Genomic DNA, 18,718 nt, shown 5'->3' with positions numbered 1-18,718 from the left:
CCTCATCTGTTCTTTCTTCCTTTCCTTCTAGTTATTAGATACCTTTTGGAAAATCTTGAAAGAGAAATATCACAGGCTGAAAGTTCTCTACTGCAGGCGGCAGCATTGTTTCCAATGTATGGGCGAGTTCACTGTATAATAGGGGCTTTTCAGCAGTTATCTTTAAAGTAAGTTGATTCAAATGACTTTATTCTGAAAAATCATTAGGGAAGATGACTGATCACTTGAACTTTTCATTTTAAAACTTGTCTATAAGATATAATCTAATTAACAATGACTAGCAGAATATTTTGTCTTATGAAGTTTTACTTATTTTATTTATTATTTATTTTAAACAAAAGAACTTACCAGTCTCAAGATAAAAAAAAAAAACCTAACCAAACCTCATGTGGAAATTGTATGTTAAGCTTACTTATTTATTTTTAAATTTATTTTTTAAATTTAAATTTAAATTTCTCCCTTTTGCTTTGTGTGCTTAAATTCATCCAATTGGTTTTCCTTGAAGCAACCTGGCAATGGTGACTGAATGGAGGAATGTGGTGGCCAAACTCATTTTGACATCCTACAGGCTTTCTGCTGTAGTAGCACCAGTGGTTCAGAGTTCTTCCCCAGAGGGCCTCATCCCAATGGACACTGATTCAGGTAAGACAAATAAAGAAAATAATTTAGTAAAAGAAGGCTAAAGGTCATTGGATTCACAGAGTTAGAGTTGAAAGAGACCATAGCAAATAAAATTAAAAAGATCAAAATTAAATAAATATAAAAATAAAAAATAAAAAAAAGATCAAACTCCCTCATCTTACAGATCTTTTTTTTTTTTTTAAGCCCTTACCTTCTGTCTTAGAATCAATAGTAGGTATCAGTTCTGAGGCAGAAGAGGGATTAGGGCTAGGCATTTGGTGTTAAGTGATTTGTCCAGGGACACACAGCTAAAAAGTATCTGAGACCAGATTTGAATCTAGGTCCTCCTGTCTCTAGGCCTGGCTCTCTATCCACTGAGCTACCCAGCTGCCCCAGAGAGAACTGCTTCTTAGGTTGCCCAAGATCACACAACTGGAAAGTCACAGTTGGGATTTGCTTATCCAAATCTTATCCAGTGTTGTTTCTTTTAGACCATGTTCCCTCTTAAAAATAATCTTACTGCTTCATCTGTGTAAGTCCTAAATTATAAAGATTTATGATATTAATAGTAGGAGATTTTATACTTTATTGTTAGACTTTACCATCAAAAGGACCTAGATTTTAATCCTTTCCTAGCTATGTGCTGTCCACGTCACTCTGGGTAAGATATTTCTTGGCCTCATTTTCTTCATCTGTAAAATTAAGGGATTAGGTGAGGTGCTCTCTGGTCTCTTCCAGCTCTGGAACCAATGATCCCACACACAATTAGAAACCTACCTTTTGTAGCCTGGGTCCAGCTAACATCAAGGGACTTCACCTTGGGGTAGTTTGGATTCTTTCTTGAACATCGTCAGGTTTGTGTTGTGGATCATGGCTGAAGGAGGACCACTAGGCAGGGTCTATGCTTGGAGCCGGGTAGTTGGCAAGAACCAGAGCGAATCCTTGAGAGTCATGGAGTAGCCAACAAGGCATAGTATGAGGCCCCAGTGAGAAAACTGCCTGATACCACCACAGGGATCTGCTAGGGGTCTTCAGGCAGGGACAGCCCAGGGATAGAACTCTGGGTAAGAGCAACTCAATGTCTGCCTAACCAGCCTAGATCCTGACGAGCTAGGAGACTTGATTTGGATCATTAAAGAAGTGGGGAGGAATTATTCTTTGGGATTTAAAGTCAAACACTCTTCTCTGGTGCCAAGTTTGTAAATGTAACTCAAAGCTCAAATGAAAGGTGCATTTTAAAAGTAGCCATTATAACACAGGAGGGATGTCTTAGGCTGATTTGGCACCATCCCTATCGCACCCAAGAGGTGCATTTTAGGCAGGAAATGTTGCATCTTAATCTTGGCTAAAAACAAGCTGGAAAAGAATTTGACACTGAGGCTCCAGAGATTGTGCTCTACGCCTTACTCTACTGTCTGTCTAGGTACTAAACCTCAGCCCTTTGTTTTTCCCATCTGAACAATGGTGGAAAACAGCCAGGCTTGTAGATAACAGTTGGCCTAGGACTAGCACCAGCATCTGTTGCCAGGAGCACTCCCTGGTTTGGGTTTTGGTACCTCAAGTGGCTCAGACAGGTTGGAGAGGTAGGGCTAGCCTTAATCATTGTTATATTCTTCTAAAATATTTCTTCCCATGATAAGGAATTTAAAACACAACTTACATCTTTGGGCCTCAAATTCTATGTTTATGTTGACCTTTTGTTGTTGCCCATAGCAAAACCTTAGGGCATACAAGCATTTTACTTTAAATTCCCACAAAAACATCATTCTCACAGTATAGAGTCCCCCCTATTTTATGTTTATTGTAGTTTATTGTACTCCCCCGAGGTTTATTGTAGCCTTCCCTGCTCTTTCTTCATTTAACTGGCCCGTGATCATTTGTTTGGCTTTAGTAAATCATCCTTATCTTTACTTCAGAAATGAGTTAGATCTGAAGCAGAGATTTTAAATAAAATAACAAATGAGTGCAAAGTGATAATTTCTTTGTCATCAAGAACACTGCCTTTTATACTTATCTCCTCTAGAGCCTGGTACTGGGCATAGCACAAAAGAGGTGTTCTGTAAATATTTGTTCATTGATATGTTGATTATGGATTATTAGTTTGTTATTTGTCAGTTTTCTCCACTATCTAGCTAGGTTTTTTTTTAAGGGAGTACCATCTAATTTTAATATCATCCTAAATAAAACACATTTACAAATGTAAAGTTTGACAGAAAAAAGGCATCTTCCAAATCTTAATACAGCTTTAATAAAGTACTTGTGCAGTTTAAAAAGTTTGAAACAATTTTAATTTTTAAACGTTTAATAGTTCTCTTAAATTAATTGCAGAAATTATCAGGAAATTATATTGAAAGGGAAAGTGAATCTTCATCTCATTACTGAGATAAACTACAGTTCTACTAACTCCAGGGATACACTCCCTTCTCAGTTATGGTAACTATTTTTTTAATCATGGGATCAGAAATAAAAACACAGTATACAATTATATGCTATGATTGTCCTAGTAAAATATTTAACAAATTAGTTTCAAATAGCATTTTTACAAATTACTTCAATTATATATGCAGCTTTTACTGCTATACAAGTATTTGATTAAGACGCTGTATAAATTACTTTTTCAGAATCATAGAATCCATAGTATGAGAACTGGAAGGGGCCTTAGAAATAATTTAGTCCAGGGGTTCTTAACTCTTTGTCAACAGTCTGGCGAAACTTCTAGATCTCTTGTCAGAATCATGTTTTTAAATGCATAAAATAAAATAGGATATATAGTATTACCAAGGAAATGAATTATACTGACACACAAGTATCAAAATATTTTTAAAATAAGTTCACACATCCTAAGTTCAGAACCCCAATCTAATTCAACCCCTTTATTTTCCAGAAGAGAAAACTGAGGCTCAGAAAAATCTCTTGTGATTTGTTCAGAGTCATAGATTTAGGTAATAGCAGATCTGCTGGTTCCAACATCCTGGTATTCTTTCCATTACAAGAGGCTGACTTGTTCTCTTCAGCTGTGTACATCTTTTTTCTGTCCCCAGGTACAAGAAGCCTCACCTTTGTCTTCAAGCTGGAATTGAGTTACATCCCCTTAGAAGCCCCATTCCCAGCACAATCCCAGTTCTCCAGTCCTAAGGAGTTCACACCCCCTCCCCCCAACATTTTCTCTTCTCTCTCTTTCCCATTTTCTGTGTCTGATTCTTTCTTACTCTCTGTCTACTTCTCTTATTCTCTCTGTTTCTTATTTTCTTTCTTGTTCTCTCTGATTCTTTCTTTCCGATGCTCTCTCTCATTCTTTTTGTGATTCTCTCCATCTCTCATTTTCTCATCCATTCTTTCTCATGATATTCAGAAAATGCTTTGGATTGCTTTTTTTTTAGTGGTGCCTCAGAGGTTATAGGTCTGACCTAGACATTTCTAGAAGGTAGTATTTGTGATAACCTAGTTGTGAGACATGGTATGTAGCATGCCTCTTTCAAAGACTTATGATTTCATTGACCCCTGTAGAAGGGGGCTCTTGTCCTGTGAACTTTAAAAATATATACATTTGGATAAATTGGATAATGATATTTCAGTATAATTAGTTTCCTTTTTAACCCTCTATTTTTTTATTTAATGCAGTTAAAAACATTATTCTGAGAAGGCATTCTTAGCTTCTACCAGACTGCCAAAGGGACCACGACACACAAACTATTAAGATCAAAAAGTTAAGAGCTCCTAATTCCATGGAGACATTCCTGCTCACTTTCTACCATCTTGCTTCTTCCCCATCTTGTGTGTGGGCCTGAAGTGCTCCCATTCCCATGTATGTACCCACACCCATATGCCTCATTCATCAGCAGCCCCTTCTCAGTGTGAGCAATGGAGTCCTGCATGGAGTTATTATGCTTTTGACTCCAAAAGAATTTTCAATGATTATGTGTTTTTCTTTTTGTTTTTTCTGTTCACTCATTTTCCCAGCCTTTTAATTGGGGGTGGCGAGGGGCCTTTTAGCCTTTATCTTAAAGGTGGGCACTCTCTTAAACTTAGGTTTTTCCTTCCTGTTACCCTTAGCTCTATTTCTGAGTTTCTGCAAGTTTTGGTTCCTCCAAGATGGCATGATGATTCCAGGGACTGCTGATGACTTGCAGGACCCGGAGCACTGTGAGCCCCTTATTCTGGGGCTTGAGTAGGGCTCTGGGCTTCCCCTTAGGCTAACACCAGCCAGGCAGGGACTGCCTTGCTCTGGGGGTGCTCTGGGTGTGGGTCTTGGCCGCTGGCTTGGGCAGCAGCCCCGAGCTTCACTCTGGGCTGACACCAGCCTGGTGCCCTGTGGGCCATCCTGCCATGCAGCTCGGGCCTCCCCCATGAAATAGACCCTCTCTGCCTACCTTTCCAGCTGTGTTCTGCAGGGGAGTTACTTCACTCCATCCCATGTTGGTTCTGTGACTCCTATGTTCATGCTGAGGTGCTCTTTGAAGGCTGGCTAGAGAGGATTCTCAGTGGTTCTAGCTTCCCCTGCTGCTTGGCTCTGCCCCCTCCTAGCTGTTCTGCTGGGGCAGGGGGCCACCGACTTGTCCATCTCATACATGATCATTTCTCTCTCAGAAACGGCAAGTCGCTTGCAGATGATTCTCAATGAGATTCAGCCTCGAGACACAAATGATTATTTCAACCAGGTCAAAATGACAAAAAAACTTAAGAGCCTCGATTTGGAGGACGTCGCTGCTGCTGGTGCCCCAATGATTACTACGTCTATGGAAATGAAAGGTAATGCAATTACAGATTAAAGATTTCATTCAGCATGAGTGCTTGTTAGGCAGACCACGCTATCTGAAAGTGCTGTAGTTATTGTCTTATTAGCAGCGAGTCAGTCTGCAGGTCTAGCAAGAAACCTATGTGGCGCAGTGCCTAGAACGCAGGATTTGAAATCAGGAAAACCTGAGTTCAAGTCCTGCTTCAGACACTAGCTACATGTCCTTGGGTTAGTCTTTTACTTTTTTTTAGTTTTATTCTTTTAGCCTCAGTTTCTGTAGAATGAGATTAATTATAGCACCTGCCTCACAGGGTTGTTGTAAGGATCAAATGAGATACATGTAAGTGACTTTATAAACCTTTAATGCTAACTGTATTATCATCATTACTGCATTTATTGTTATTTTAACCAGAACATTTCTTTTTTTCCCAATTTTATTTTTCCAATTACATGTAATAACAATTTTCCATTAAAGTTTTCTTTAGTTATAAAATCCAAATTATCTCCCTCCTTCCCTTCCCTCCCCCTTCTCAGAAATAGTAAATAATTTGATCTGGATTATACATGTATTATCATGCAGAATTTGTTTCCTTAGTGTTCATTGTTGTAAGAAAATATTCATATAAAACCAAACCCCCCCCTATAAAAAACCAAATAAACTAAAGTGAAAAATTGTATACTTTGATCTGCATTCTGACTCCAACATTTCTTTCTCTTACCCAGAACGTTTCTGGAAAGTAGTGTTTGCAGTATTCTTAGTTGTGAAAATATCTATACAACATACCCACTTGAAGGACTTATGATTTCATTGTTTCCCATGGAATTTGAAGCTCTTTGAGGGCAGGGCCTGAACCATTTATGTCTTTGTAGCCCTAACACCTGGCCTAATAAGTGTTCAGGAAATACTTGTGACATGATTGACTGGTTGGTCCACCATTACAAATTAGAACCACTCTCTACTTTTGTAGAAAGTCTTTATGAATTGTTAAGAGTGAAAAAATTCATCTCTTCATGGTCAGCTTTTAGAGGATAGGCCTTTCCAAATCCAGCTAGTCTGACCTCAGAGGAGAGGCTACATATATAATGAGGCCAGCAATGGGAGCCCATCCTCTCTGGTGCGCCATTTTTGAGCTCTACTAGCATAGAATGGAGGGCCATTTCCATCCAGGGTGAAGCACTAGAAAAGAGAAGAATCTGTGATGTGCTTAGGAAACTTTCCCAGGACATCACACAAGGTCCCCTCATGAAAGAGCCTTAATTTGGGAAATCTGTCTTGAAAATCTAAAAATAAGACTGTGATGGGAGAGAGAGTTGGCAGAGGGCTCCTGCTGGGTAAGTTGGTGAGGCCCTGACGAACATCTGTTGTTGGGGAAGTGTACAGCTCCTGCCAGCATTATGTTTCATGATTATCTGCTTCAGGAGTTGTTAAAATCAAGCTGACTTTTAAAGGAAAGTGAGCCTTTCTCCTCGGGATGAAATGGGAACTTCTGGGCTATGTCAAGCCTCCAGCATTTCAGCTCTCACTTTCCATTTAATCACTGGGCAAGGTTATATAACTTTCTGCCTTTTTGTAAAAGGATATTAGAAGCTGAGAGTTTCTTAGGGATTTATTGGTTTTCACGTTCACTGACTAGATTTAAATGGTTATGGGCTTGCTGCTATAGTATTTAGTGCCATAGAGAAATGATCTGAGTAACACATGAGGAGGCCTTGGCTGCCCTCTAGGTGGGGCTGCTGCTACATCATAGAGAATTGTATTGATCAATTTGGAATAAATCCCTGAGAAAATCAGCAAAGGCAAATCACAGGCTTCATCTAGAGGGTATGCCCCGAGGATCAGTCTAATAGGGTATGTCATGTGTGGCTATATGCATCTGTTAGAGTGGGGATTCCTTTTGGGGATGGATGGGTTGGACTAAGATGGCCCCTGAGGTCTTTTCCGGCTCTCAGATTCTGTAAAATGGGATTCTGGGTTCTCTTTGCATCGATTTTGATTTCAGTGGGCTTATCTGGATGTCTTACCAATTTAAGAACCACCTGGACCAAATTATTAGATAGTGACGTGCATTTTGTGCTTGGCTATGAGATAGAAAGAACTTTCTTTTCCAGAGGAAAAACTTAGGTTTGCTGATAGTTTTAAATGAATAAATCTGAGACTAAATAAAATCTAAACAACTAAATAAATTAGAAAAACAAGGAATTGATTTCCCTAATCTGATAATTCATACAACATTCACAAATAAACTTTTCTTTCTTAAGACTTAACTTAATGCTGCAACAGAGTATATTTATCTCTTTGCTCTTCCCAGAACAGTTTATGCTATTAAAAATGATCATTTTTATTAGTCTTTTTGACTTTATGCCTTTGTCCACTCTATTTTCTAGTTCTATAATGTCCTCCTCACCCATTACCTCCATTATCTTTCCCTGTTGAAATCTCATCTATACTACCAAGCCCCTCCAGCTCAAAGGTTGTTTTTTTTTTTAAGTCTTCCCAAACTCCTCAGCCTCAAGCTGGGAATTCTGGCTTCAAGATGGGATGGGAGGAGGGAATGAAGACCTCCATCCTACCTTTAGCTTTAACCAGCCCTCATGAATCATCTCTAATATATCCTTGGGGAGAGAAACAAGAATATATTCACCAGTGACTTATAATTTTGTGATTTTGGTACCTCCATTTCTTGGGCAAATCAGACATCTCTCCTTTTCAACACTCTTATGTACCTCTCATGCACTTAATCAGATTTTAATTTGTAGGTAGTCATCTGTGTGCTCGTCTTACTCCCCCAACAATGGCTCCTAAGAGGAGGCATCTTTAAAAAAAAAAAGAGTCACTAAGGCACCTGTTTTCTTTATTATTGCATCTCCATCCTCAGCCCTGTGCTTTTTGTGTGGTGGCATTCAGTATACATTGCAGAATTTAATTTGTATTGTTTTTTTTTTAGGTAAAGAAGGACAGTCCTGTGATGTAACAGCTCAGGCAGTACTGGTATGTTGCTGGAGAAGTATGAAAGAAGTTGCCTTGCTCCTAGGCATGTTATGCCAACTTGTGCCTCTCCAGGCTGTGCCTGAAGCTCCTGATGGATTAGTGACAGTGGAGCAGGTAGGGAAGCTCTTCATTTCTTCTGTCATTAAAAAAATTTTTTTTTAACCCATGCCGTCTTTTTTAGAATCAATTTTGTGTTTTGGTTCCAAGGCAGAAGACTAGTAAGAGCTAGGCAAAGGGTTAAATGACAGCTAGGAAGTCTCTGAGGCAAGATTTGAACCCACCCAGCATCTCTAGGCCTGGCATTCAATCCACTGAGCCATCTAGCTATCCCCCTTTGTGTCATTTCAAAGCAGAACATGTCAGAAACTTCTACTCACAACACAACTTTAAAAATTAATATTTTTGTAACTTTTTCTTCAATACAGTTTCATGTTTTTAATAATTAAGGGAGACTCAGGATGGCTGCTTGCCTTTGTCTAGGCATTAAGAACCAGGATTTTTAAAAAGTACATTCACAGAACCTGATATAATAGTACATTAATAAAGGTACTCATCACCCCAACTTTTGTTTTCCTTTTTCATACACCAGAATTTAGGTTTTGGCTAACCTTGCCTATTCAGTAAGACTTCATACAAGTCCTGAGAGTTTTGCCAAAAAAAAAAAAGCATAATATTGATTGATTGTGAATCTCGTGTTTCCTACTACATAGATAATAAAAGTGTAGTTTTTTTGGCTGACTTTTAGCTGAAGACCACAAAGTTAGTTCACCATCTGGGACTGTTCAAGGGACTTGACTGCAGTGTTTACAAGAAATTAGCTTACCACAAGCATTTCATTTGGAAATATTTTAGATTTATTAGATTTCTGTTTTTAATTGATTCCCCTTTCCTTTCCATATGGTTTCAACAAAAATGATTTTCCAGCAAAGATATGCAGCATGTATTTTCTGTTTAACATTTTTCAAATGAAAATAAATATTTACTTTTTCCCAAGGTGTTACAGCATTCTAGAACAAAATAAATACGAGTCTATAGTATGCGGCTGCCCTTTTTCATTCCGTACACTTTTCATGGTAGTCCATGAGAAGTGCCGTGGAGATAATGACAATATTTTTATTCTCACACTGTCTCTAACTTTGGTGTTTTCATATGGTTAGCAGCTGGTTTTGTCATATTTCAGGGCCCCAAGATAGAGAAGGGCAGAGAATGGTATCGGGCCCCCTCCCACCCTCACCCCACCTTGTACCCTAGTTCCTTCCAAATCAAACAGGCATGTGTGTCCGAGAGTCAGCGTACAGTCAGTGCTGGTGAGTGGCCGCAGTGCCAACGCCAACATCTTCAGCATGGAATCCAGCCATGATTAATGATTGCTGCCCCCGTGTTTGCCATCTTGCTACGAAGTAAACACGCACGGATGTTCCCTTCTCTGCTCTTCCCAACTTTCCAAGGACTTGTCAAAACAGCCTCTGTGTGTGCGTGTATGTGTGTGTGGTGTGTACACACATGTTCTCACATGTGGGTGTGGTGACCAACTACTTGGTTTTGGTTTTTATAGAAGAGAAAAATTATTTTTCTTTCATTGCAGCTGAGAAAGAAAATCTGTTCTAATAGTAACCTACCTTTACTTAGAACCCCAGGACTCATGATGAGAAACTTAACAGTCCTTTAACATTTTATGTATCCCTCAGGATTTGAATCTTTTTTTTTTTTTATGAAGGACTATATTATGGAGGCATATTTTTACTAAGTTATGAATCAATAGATGGCTGTAAAAGTAGGAAGACCATATAAACGAAACATTAACTTCTCTTCCTCTTTTTATGGTGGTTTCCCTCATAAAATGTGCCTATTTTGTTCACATGACAGTAGCTTCCCTTCTAATGGTCATTTTTCTGGGTGGTAGTTCATGTGATAATCTCATACACAAATGTTTTAGAAGCAGCTTACCATTGAGTGAAACAGCTGGAGTTCAGTGTCTTTCGTGTTGTTATTGGTAAATTTTGTTTCTGAATCTGTTGTATGTGAGGTAAAAGTAGGCACTGGTTTAGTAAAACGTGGCTCAGAAATGGCCAAAAAGAAGATATGGAGAGGTGAGAGAGCCACTGATTAATCAAAAAGGAGTTCCTCATAGATTTTTTTCAGAATGTTCTGTTCAGTTGTTATTCAGTTTTGTCTGACTCTTCATAATCCCATTTGGGATTTTCTTGGCAAATATTCTGGAGTGGTTTGCCATTTTCTTCTTTAGCTCATTTTACAGATGAGGAAACTGAGACAAATGGAATGTAAGTGAGTTGCCCAGGGTCACATAGCTAGTAAATGTCTGAGGTCAGATTTGAGCTTAGAAAGAAGAGTCTTCCTAACTCTAGATCTAGTGATCTGTCTACTATGCCACTTAACTAAAATATTCTACTTATGTCTTTAAAATGAAATTTTATTTACAAAGATGGAATTATCACACAATTAATTGTTTAGAATCCCATCTGTTACTTAAAGCAGCATTGACCTGTATTTTGGTCACATGGACACCCCTAACGCTGGTATAAAAGTTATAGAACCCTTTGAATTCAAATTTGTTATAATATTACATTTACATTGATTGGATCCTTAAATTTATTTGTAGATATTGAATGTGTGGAGTAAGTTGATTTATATTCATTATTGAGAAAGGGAGAAGGAAAGGAAAAAAAATGATTGAAGGAATGATTTTAATGTAGTATAAGGACCCTATAAAATCCCCTCCATCATTTCTCTTTGAACCAGTTCAGCTCTACATTATTCCTTACCCTTGAGTCCTTGGCCCCCTTATCCTATGTCCAGTTATGCCTTGCCAGTCACCAGCCTTGTATTGCTCCAACATCTACTAATTTCATTTCTATTCTTGTACTTCTGAGGGGAACCAGGGAAAATTATGAAACAAAACCTCATTGAGGGGGTCCACTTCAGATTTATACCACTTTATCTTAACTGGGCCCTCACTGCCACAAGGTAATTCTTTAACATTTCTGTAATTGATTCACTCTCCCACCCACCACATATGGCCCTTTTGCCTCTCCTCAAAGCTTCAGTGGTTCCCCTTCCTTTTACCTTCTCATTTGAAAACCTTCTTCATATTTCACTGAAAAAATTGAACCTCTTCAAAAAGAACTTTTCCCTTCCTTCTCTCATCTTTTGGATACTTTCTGTCATTATCTCTGTCTTCACCTTTGTCTCACATAAAAAGTCGGGTGTATTTACCAAGGCAAATCCCTCTACTTGCACAAGTGGTCTCATTCCATTCTGCTCTAGCATATTGCCCCTTCTCTCATCTCTCCACTCATTCATTTGTCTTTGATTTATTCCTGTCTACATGCTGCTTCCTTATTACCAACAAACATGCTCATCTCTTCCCCATCCTCAAAAAACCCTCAAATGATTCCTCTAGCTATTATCTTTTTTATCTCTCTACCTTTTTGTGGCTAAACTCTATGAAAAGGCCATTCACAATAGGTGCTTCCACTTCCTTTTCTCTCATTCTCATTAACTCATCACAGTCTGGCTTCCAACCCTATTCTTCAACTGACACTGCTTTCTCCAAAATTACAAATGAACTCTTTGAAAAAACGAAACCAAACAAACAAAAACCTTCTTTACCTTTGGTCTTAGAATTGATACTAGGTTTTGGTTCCAAGGCATAGGAGCAGAAGGGGATAGGAAAGTAAGATTAAGTGACTTGCCCAAGGTCACCCAACCAAAAGCTATCTGAGGCCAGGTTTGAACCTAGTACCTCCTGTCTCCAGACCTGACTCCCTGTCTGTATAATCTCTTGCCAAATCAAATGGCCTTTTCTCATTTTTCATTCTTCTTGCATTCTCTCCAGCCCTTTTCTGTGTTGATCATCCTTTTCTCCTGATAATCTCTTTAATCTAGGTTTTTGTGACACTGTGCTTTCCTGGTTCTCCTTCTACCTATCTGACTGATCCTTCTCAGTTTCCTTTGCAGGAACCTCATCCAAATCCTGCCTAACCAGGGGTGAGCCAAGGCTTGGCTCTGTCACAGGCTTTCTTTCTCACTTTCTACTATTTTACTTGGTGAGCTCATCAGCTCCTCTGGATTCAATTATCGGTTCTACACAGATGATTCACAGATCTGTTTATCCAGCCTTCATCTCTTGCCTATCCCCATTCTCAAGTCTTCACATGCCCATTGGGCATCTATAACTGGATGTCCTGTAGACATCTTAAACTAAACATATCCAAAACTGAACTCATTATCTTTTTTTTTTTTAAACCTTTACCTTCTGCCTTAGAATTGATACCAAGCCAAAAGAACAATAAGGGCTAGGCAATATGGGTTAAATGACTTGTCCACAGTCACTCAGCTAGGAAGTGCCCGAGGCCAGGTTTGAACCCAGGACCTCCTGCCTCCAGACCTGGATTTCAATCCATTGAGCCACCTAACTACCTCTTGAACTCATTATCTTTCCATAAAAACCTATCTTTCTTCCCGCCATTCTCTGAGGCACCTAGGCTCTATACCTAGGGGTCATCCTCTGTGCTTCACTGTCTCTCACTGCTCACATCCAATCCATTTTACCTTTCTAACAGCCATCATATGTGCTCCTTTCTCTCCTGACCTTGCTACTACTCTGCCACAGGACCTCCTCCCCTTACAACTAGGCTATTGCAGTTGTCTGCTGGTGGTTCTCTCTGTCTCAGATCTCCCTAGTCCACAATCTGTTCAGCAGACAAAGAACTCAAAGCTTGGGTCTAAACATGTCAACCCTTACTTGATCAATTATAGTGGATCCCTATTTTCTCCAGGATCAAGTAGAAAACCCCGTTTGGCTTTTAAAGCCCTTCATCACCCAGCCCCTTCCTATCTTCGCCAGGGTCTTATCTCCTCCCCTCCAAGGGCTCCAGGATTCAGTGCCAGTGACATCCTTGCTATTCCTTGCAGATGGCACTCAGGCTCCCAACTCCGGGCATTTCCATTGTCTACTCCCCTCCCCTCCACCATGTTTGAACTCTCTCGATTCCAGGCCCACTTTCTGTGAGCCTTTCCTGATCCCTCTTAATTCAAATGATTTCCTCCTCCAGTTTACCCTGCATGTGTCTTGTTGGTACATAACTCTCCCATTATATAGTGTGAGCTCCTCGAGAGCAGGGATTGTTTTTACCTTTCTTTGATCTCCAGTGCTTGGCATAGTGCCTGGCATAAAGTGTTTAATAAATCCTTGTTTATTGACTGACTTCCAAGAGAATTGTTTTGTAGCTTCATTGATGTTTAATTTTAAAAAATAATTTGGGTTTCCTACCAAGATGATTGCTTAAACAAGAGTTTGGCCCCTCCTGTTTGAGGGTGGCAAAATCTGGAGGTGGAGGTCAATGCAAGAATCAAAGGGACCGAGGACAAAAGCAAGCAGGGTTGACCACCTCCCCCAGCAGTGCAGCAAGGGACACAGCCCTCTCACAGAGCTCTGATTCAGGAACTATAGCTGAAGAGATGAGTAAATCAAAGAAAATACCATCTAGTCTCAAACATTATTGCAAAACTGATTCTGCAGTACTTGCAAGCAGAGACTCAAAGTAAAAAAAAAAAAAAAAATTCTCTCCAAGAATTATGTAAATACTTAGAAGAAATGAGAAAAAGGCTAAGAAAATAGACTCCTAAGAAAGGCACTGGAAGAAGAATAAGTAGCTTAGAAGAGAATGTGGGAAACATTACCCAAGAAGTGGAATCCCTGAAAATGAGAAAAGACCATATAGAAACCTTTCTAATGACCTTTCTAATAAGGGGAGAAGAAGCAAATGTCCCTTCAGGACCTTACTATCTTCAAAGGATATCAAGTGAATTAAATAAGGAAAACAGAGGTCCTGGGGAGAGAGGGAGAAATTGGATCTGTTCTCAAGATTCTAGGAAGGGAAAGAGAAGGCAAGGTAAAAGGAGGAATATACTAGCAGTAAAGAGAGGAGGAAGAAGAGAGTCAGATTTATTTCTTTTCATAATTGGGGTGTGTGTGTAAAAATAGATTAATGTGGAGGGGGTGGGCATCAGATGAATCTCACTCTTATCTGAAATGGACAAAGGAGGATTGAACACACATTTAAACAGTTTCTTTAGAAACATATCAAACAACAGGGAAACAAGCAAAGATAGTGAAGGGGAGGAGAGTTAAGAGAAAGAATAATACTGGAGAAGGACTAGTCATAAGCAAAAGAAATTTCCTGATCCTTAAAGAGGAATTAAAAGAGGAAGAAAAGGACTACAATTTCAAGGGTTGTCTTTGGTAGCAATTGGGGAATGGCTGAACAAATTGAATAGGAATATAATGGAATATTATTGCACCATAAGAAGTGACAGATTAGATGATTTTAGAGTATGCTTGGTAGTATGAATTGTTGCAGAGTGAATTGAGCAGAACCAGAACATATATGAAGACAACATTATAAAGAGAAGCAACTTTGGAAGGGCATAGAATTTTTTAGCCCTTATCTTCTGTCTTAGAATCAATACTAAGTATCAATTCCAAAGTAGAAGGGCAGTTACTGGGCTAGGCAATTGGGGATTAAGTGACTTGCCCATGGTCACACAGCAAGGAAGTATCTGAGGTCACATTTGAGCCCAAGACCTCCCTTCTCCAGACCTTGTTTTTTATCCACTGAACTACCTAGCTACCTGGAGCATAGGATTATTATTATTATTATCATTATTAACTTATAAAACCCTTACCTTCTTCTGTCTTAGAATCAATACTAAGTATCAGTTCTAAGGCAAAAGCGTGGTAAGGGCTAGGCAATTAGGGTTAAGTGACCCACCCAAGGTTATATATAGCTAGGAAGTGTCTGAAGGTCATATTTGAACCCAGGACCTACCATCTCGAAACCCGGCTCTATTCACACAGCCACTTAGCTGTCTCCCAAGCACAGAATTCTAATCAAAGAAGTGAGCAACCATGTCTTTAGCAGGCATGTGATTCAGCATGTTATCTACCTTCTAACAGAAAGGTAAGAACACAAGGTGCAGAGGCATGTATTTGGACATGGATTCATTTTTCTGACTGCTTATTTGTTACAAGAATTTTATTTTTTCTTTCTTACTTTTAGTTGGTTGGTGGGGTGGAGGGTATTCAGATTAGGAGGATACCAATAGTAATACCAGAAAAAAAGGGCCATCATAAACATTATTTTTAATGCCCAAAAAAAGAGCATAAAAGAAATTCAGAGGAAGCACTGTCAAGCAAGGTGGTTTTGAAAGGAAAGTGTAGAATTTATCACATGTTTTTTATTTTTAAAGCAAATGCTATGAAATAGACTATTCATTGGAAGGACAAATACTGAAGCTGGAGTTTAAATGTTTTGGCCATATCATGAGAAGGCAGGATTCCTTGGAAAAGACCCTGATGTTGGGGAAGATTGAATGCAAAAAGGGAAGGGAATAGCACTGGATGAGATGGACAGTGAGTGTCATGGAAACAGTGAACATGGGCTTGGACAATATGGGAGGTAGGGGCAGATAGGAGGGCCTGGTGTGCTCTAGCCCCGGGGTTCACAAAGAGTTGGAAATGACTAAATGACTGACCAGTGACAACATGAAATAGTCTATTCATGATTTCATATTGATTTGTGTGTGTGTGTGTGTGTGTGTGTATGTTCTCCACTGTGGACAAAAATGAAAATTTTAGGAATTTAAAAATAAAATTATGATTTCAAAATAAGATATTTTGTTGCTTTGAAGCACATGGAGGCCTCCTGTCTTAAAAGGAGCTAACAGCCTCCCACAAGGCTTTGCTCCCAGGCTTCCACCAAATCTGGCTATCCTGTGTCTGGTGGCAATGACAGGAGGGCCTCAGCCCTGCTGCCACCATCTCTGCTGGAGCCCAGATCCAGACACCCAGTCAGCAGAACCACAAATTGAACCCCCAAACAGAATAAACATCTGGGCTGTTTGAATGTCCTTTGGAGTGAAAAAAAAAAAACTCACCCTCAGTGAGAGTTATAGTTATTACCCTGCTCTTTCTTCTAGGAGCTGTTCATCTGCCCAATTTTAACAGGATAATGAGATTTGAAATTAGGAGGTCTCTCTGCAGAACTGAGGGAGGTTCTTTCTGTTTCTTGATTTATTTGGGGTCTCCTCTAATTTTTTTCTTTCCATAGGCTATGGCCTTTTGCCAATTGTTTGGCTAGATCACAGAAACACATATTGAAATTTTGGAACTGGTATAGAGAGGGAGTGAGAGGAATAAATGGGAACTTTTGTTGCTGTAGAAAAGGAGCATAGAGTGCTACTGTAAGAAGAACCAATAAAATAATTTCGATGTGAGAATCAAAGAAGTCTGGTTGGAAGGCACATCACAAACCATCCATTCCAACTTTCTCATTTTGTAGATAAAGAAACTAAGGCACAGGAGGAAGTCAAGTTTTTTGCTTAAATCCTAAAGCTCACTAGTGGCAGAGATGGGATTTGAACCTAGCCTTCCTTTCAGCCACCATGATCTTTCCACCTTGACACCCCACTGCCATTGTCCTCTCTGGGTTTGGTTTTACAAATTAATATGTATCCAGGAGTCTGTTAACGTTCCCTCCTACAGTGTAATCACACAATGAAAGGTTCTTTCATAATATCCCTGGACAAGAGTCAGAGATAAAACCACCTTTGAGGGATGTAAGTTGAGAAGCTTAAGGAGTGAGCGGGGCAGGCAACCTTATCATGCAGCTTCCTGACTTGAGTGTGTCTCAGTTTCATGCTTGATCTTTCCCTAATGTAGGGGTTTGGATTGATAGACTTGGTTGGTGATCTTTCCAAGGGATATGTGACACCCATGTGCTTAGTCCCAGATGTGAAGAGGTACTGATTTGTAAGAATTTCCTCTACCCAGGGCCTTAGCATATATTTTCCTCTGTAATTTTAGAGCAGAGGTTGAACTAAGGCATTGGGTTGGGTTTTCGTTTTGACCTTCCTCTGCCTGCTTAACATTTATTGCTAGAGAAAACAGCCATTGCCTGCTGTCATGGTTTCCCTTTTCCTCTCTTCTACAATATAAGCAGCTGCCTTTTTTTTTTTTTTGCATCCCTCTAGTTTCTTTTATTTCTGTTTTTAGTTACTCAGAAATAGCCTGTAAATAGGGTGTGTACATTTACTAGCTTTGAAAAGAGGCTGAGGTTCTTTTCTCCAACTATAGCCTGTTTCATTTATGACTACTGGTTTCTAACCAATAATCACCTCAAATTATATCAACAGCTGAAATATTATGTTTATTAAGCTAGTTCAGCTTCCTGAATTTAAAGGCATATTTTAGGGCTTTTCTTACAACTTGATGAAATATTCTGGACTAAATTGCCTTTTCCATCCTAATTTCCTCAGGTTTCTGACTTGTGGGAAAAAATAGCCATTCTACAAAGAATAGAAAATGATGAGACAAATACCAGATCCAGGAGCAAAGTAGATTGTTAACTCCTCAAGGTTAGGGAGTACATCATATATATATTTTTGGACTCCTCTGTAGGATTGTAAACAGGGCAGAGAGCAGAGGCCTTTAATGAATACTTGTTAAATTGAATAACATTGAATAAAAGCAAATCAAATTTAGATATGGAAGAAAGTTGAGGAGTTAATCATTTAGCAGTGTTCATCAGTTAGAGACTTAGCAAGCAGACATTGGGTGTGTTGAAGCAAAGGGTGCACAGAAGTTTTAAGAGATTGTATATTTTCTTTCACCACCACCACTACTTGACTGCCATCTTCTCCCTAGACCCTGATGGAGACAAACTAGGAATCTAAACCCAGAATATTTGGGAAGAGCCATGCTTTTAGTCCAGTGTTCTCAGTCACAATCACGGGAAACAGACTCAGTGGAGAGGCAGCCTGGAAACAGATCTTGTAGGGGGTATGGCCACAACCACTGGAGACCAGGAAGGAAAGTTCTTGCAATTCAAGTCCTTGGCACTGTCAAATGGTTCAAACATCAGTGGAAATGACATTAAAGAAGAGGAATTACCATCTGTTTTGCAGATAGACACTAAAGACCATGGAACCTTTCTCTCTGACTTGCAGTCTTGCAGTTGAAATTTTATATGTGTATTGTGTCTCATTAGAATGTGGGCTCTTGGAGAGCAGGAGCTGCCTGACTCTTCCCTTTGTATTCCCAGTGTTTAGCACGGTGCTTTATATATGGAATATGCTCAACAAATAAATTATCTTCCCTTCCTTCCTTCCTCCCTCCCTTTCTTCCTCCCTTCTTTCCTCCCTCCCTTTCTCCCTTCTTTCCTTCCTTCCATCCTTCCTTCCTTTCTTCCATCCTCCCTCCTTCCTTCCCTCCTTCTTTCTCTCCTTCCTCTTCTTCCTTCCCTCCTTCCTTCCTTCCTTCTCTCCTTCCTTCCTTCCCTCTCTCACTCCTT

General features: G+C 39.5%; 1 protein-coding gene across 1 annotated transcript in view; it reads left to right on the top strand.

Moving 5' to 3' along the window:
- THADA (THADA armadillo repeat containing) overlaps positions 1 to 18,718 on the top strand; it is a 424,131-nt gene that overhangs the window by 47,498 nt on the left and 357,915 nt on the right. Inside the window, exons 18-21 of the mRNA XM_044659462.1 lie at positions 32 to 167; positions 506 to 642; positions 5,209 to 5,370; positions 8,302 to 8,459. Of these exons, the coding sequence (XP_044515397.1) occupies positions 32 to 167; positions 506 to 642; positions 5,209 to 5,370; positions 8,302 to 8,459 (593 nt within the window). The remainder of the gene's footprint in view (positions 1 to 31; positions 168 to 505; positions 643 to 5,208; positions 5,371 to 8,301; positions 8,460 to 18,718) is intronic.

Source organism: Gracilinanus agilis, chromosome 2 (assembly GCF_016433145.1).
Source record: "Gracilinanus agilis isolate LMUSP501 chromosome 2, AgileGrace, whole genome shotgun sequence".
NCBI classification, from domain to species: domain Eukaryota; kingdom Metazoa; phylum Chordata; class Mammalia; order Didelphimorphia; family Didelphidae; genus Gracilinanus; species Gracilinanus agilis.
This window is presented reverse-complemented; position numbering and strand designations above follow the sequence as displayed.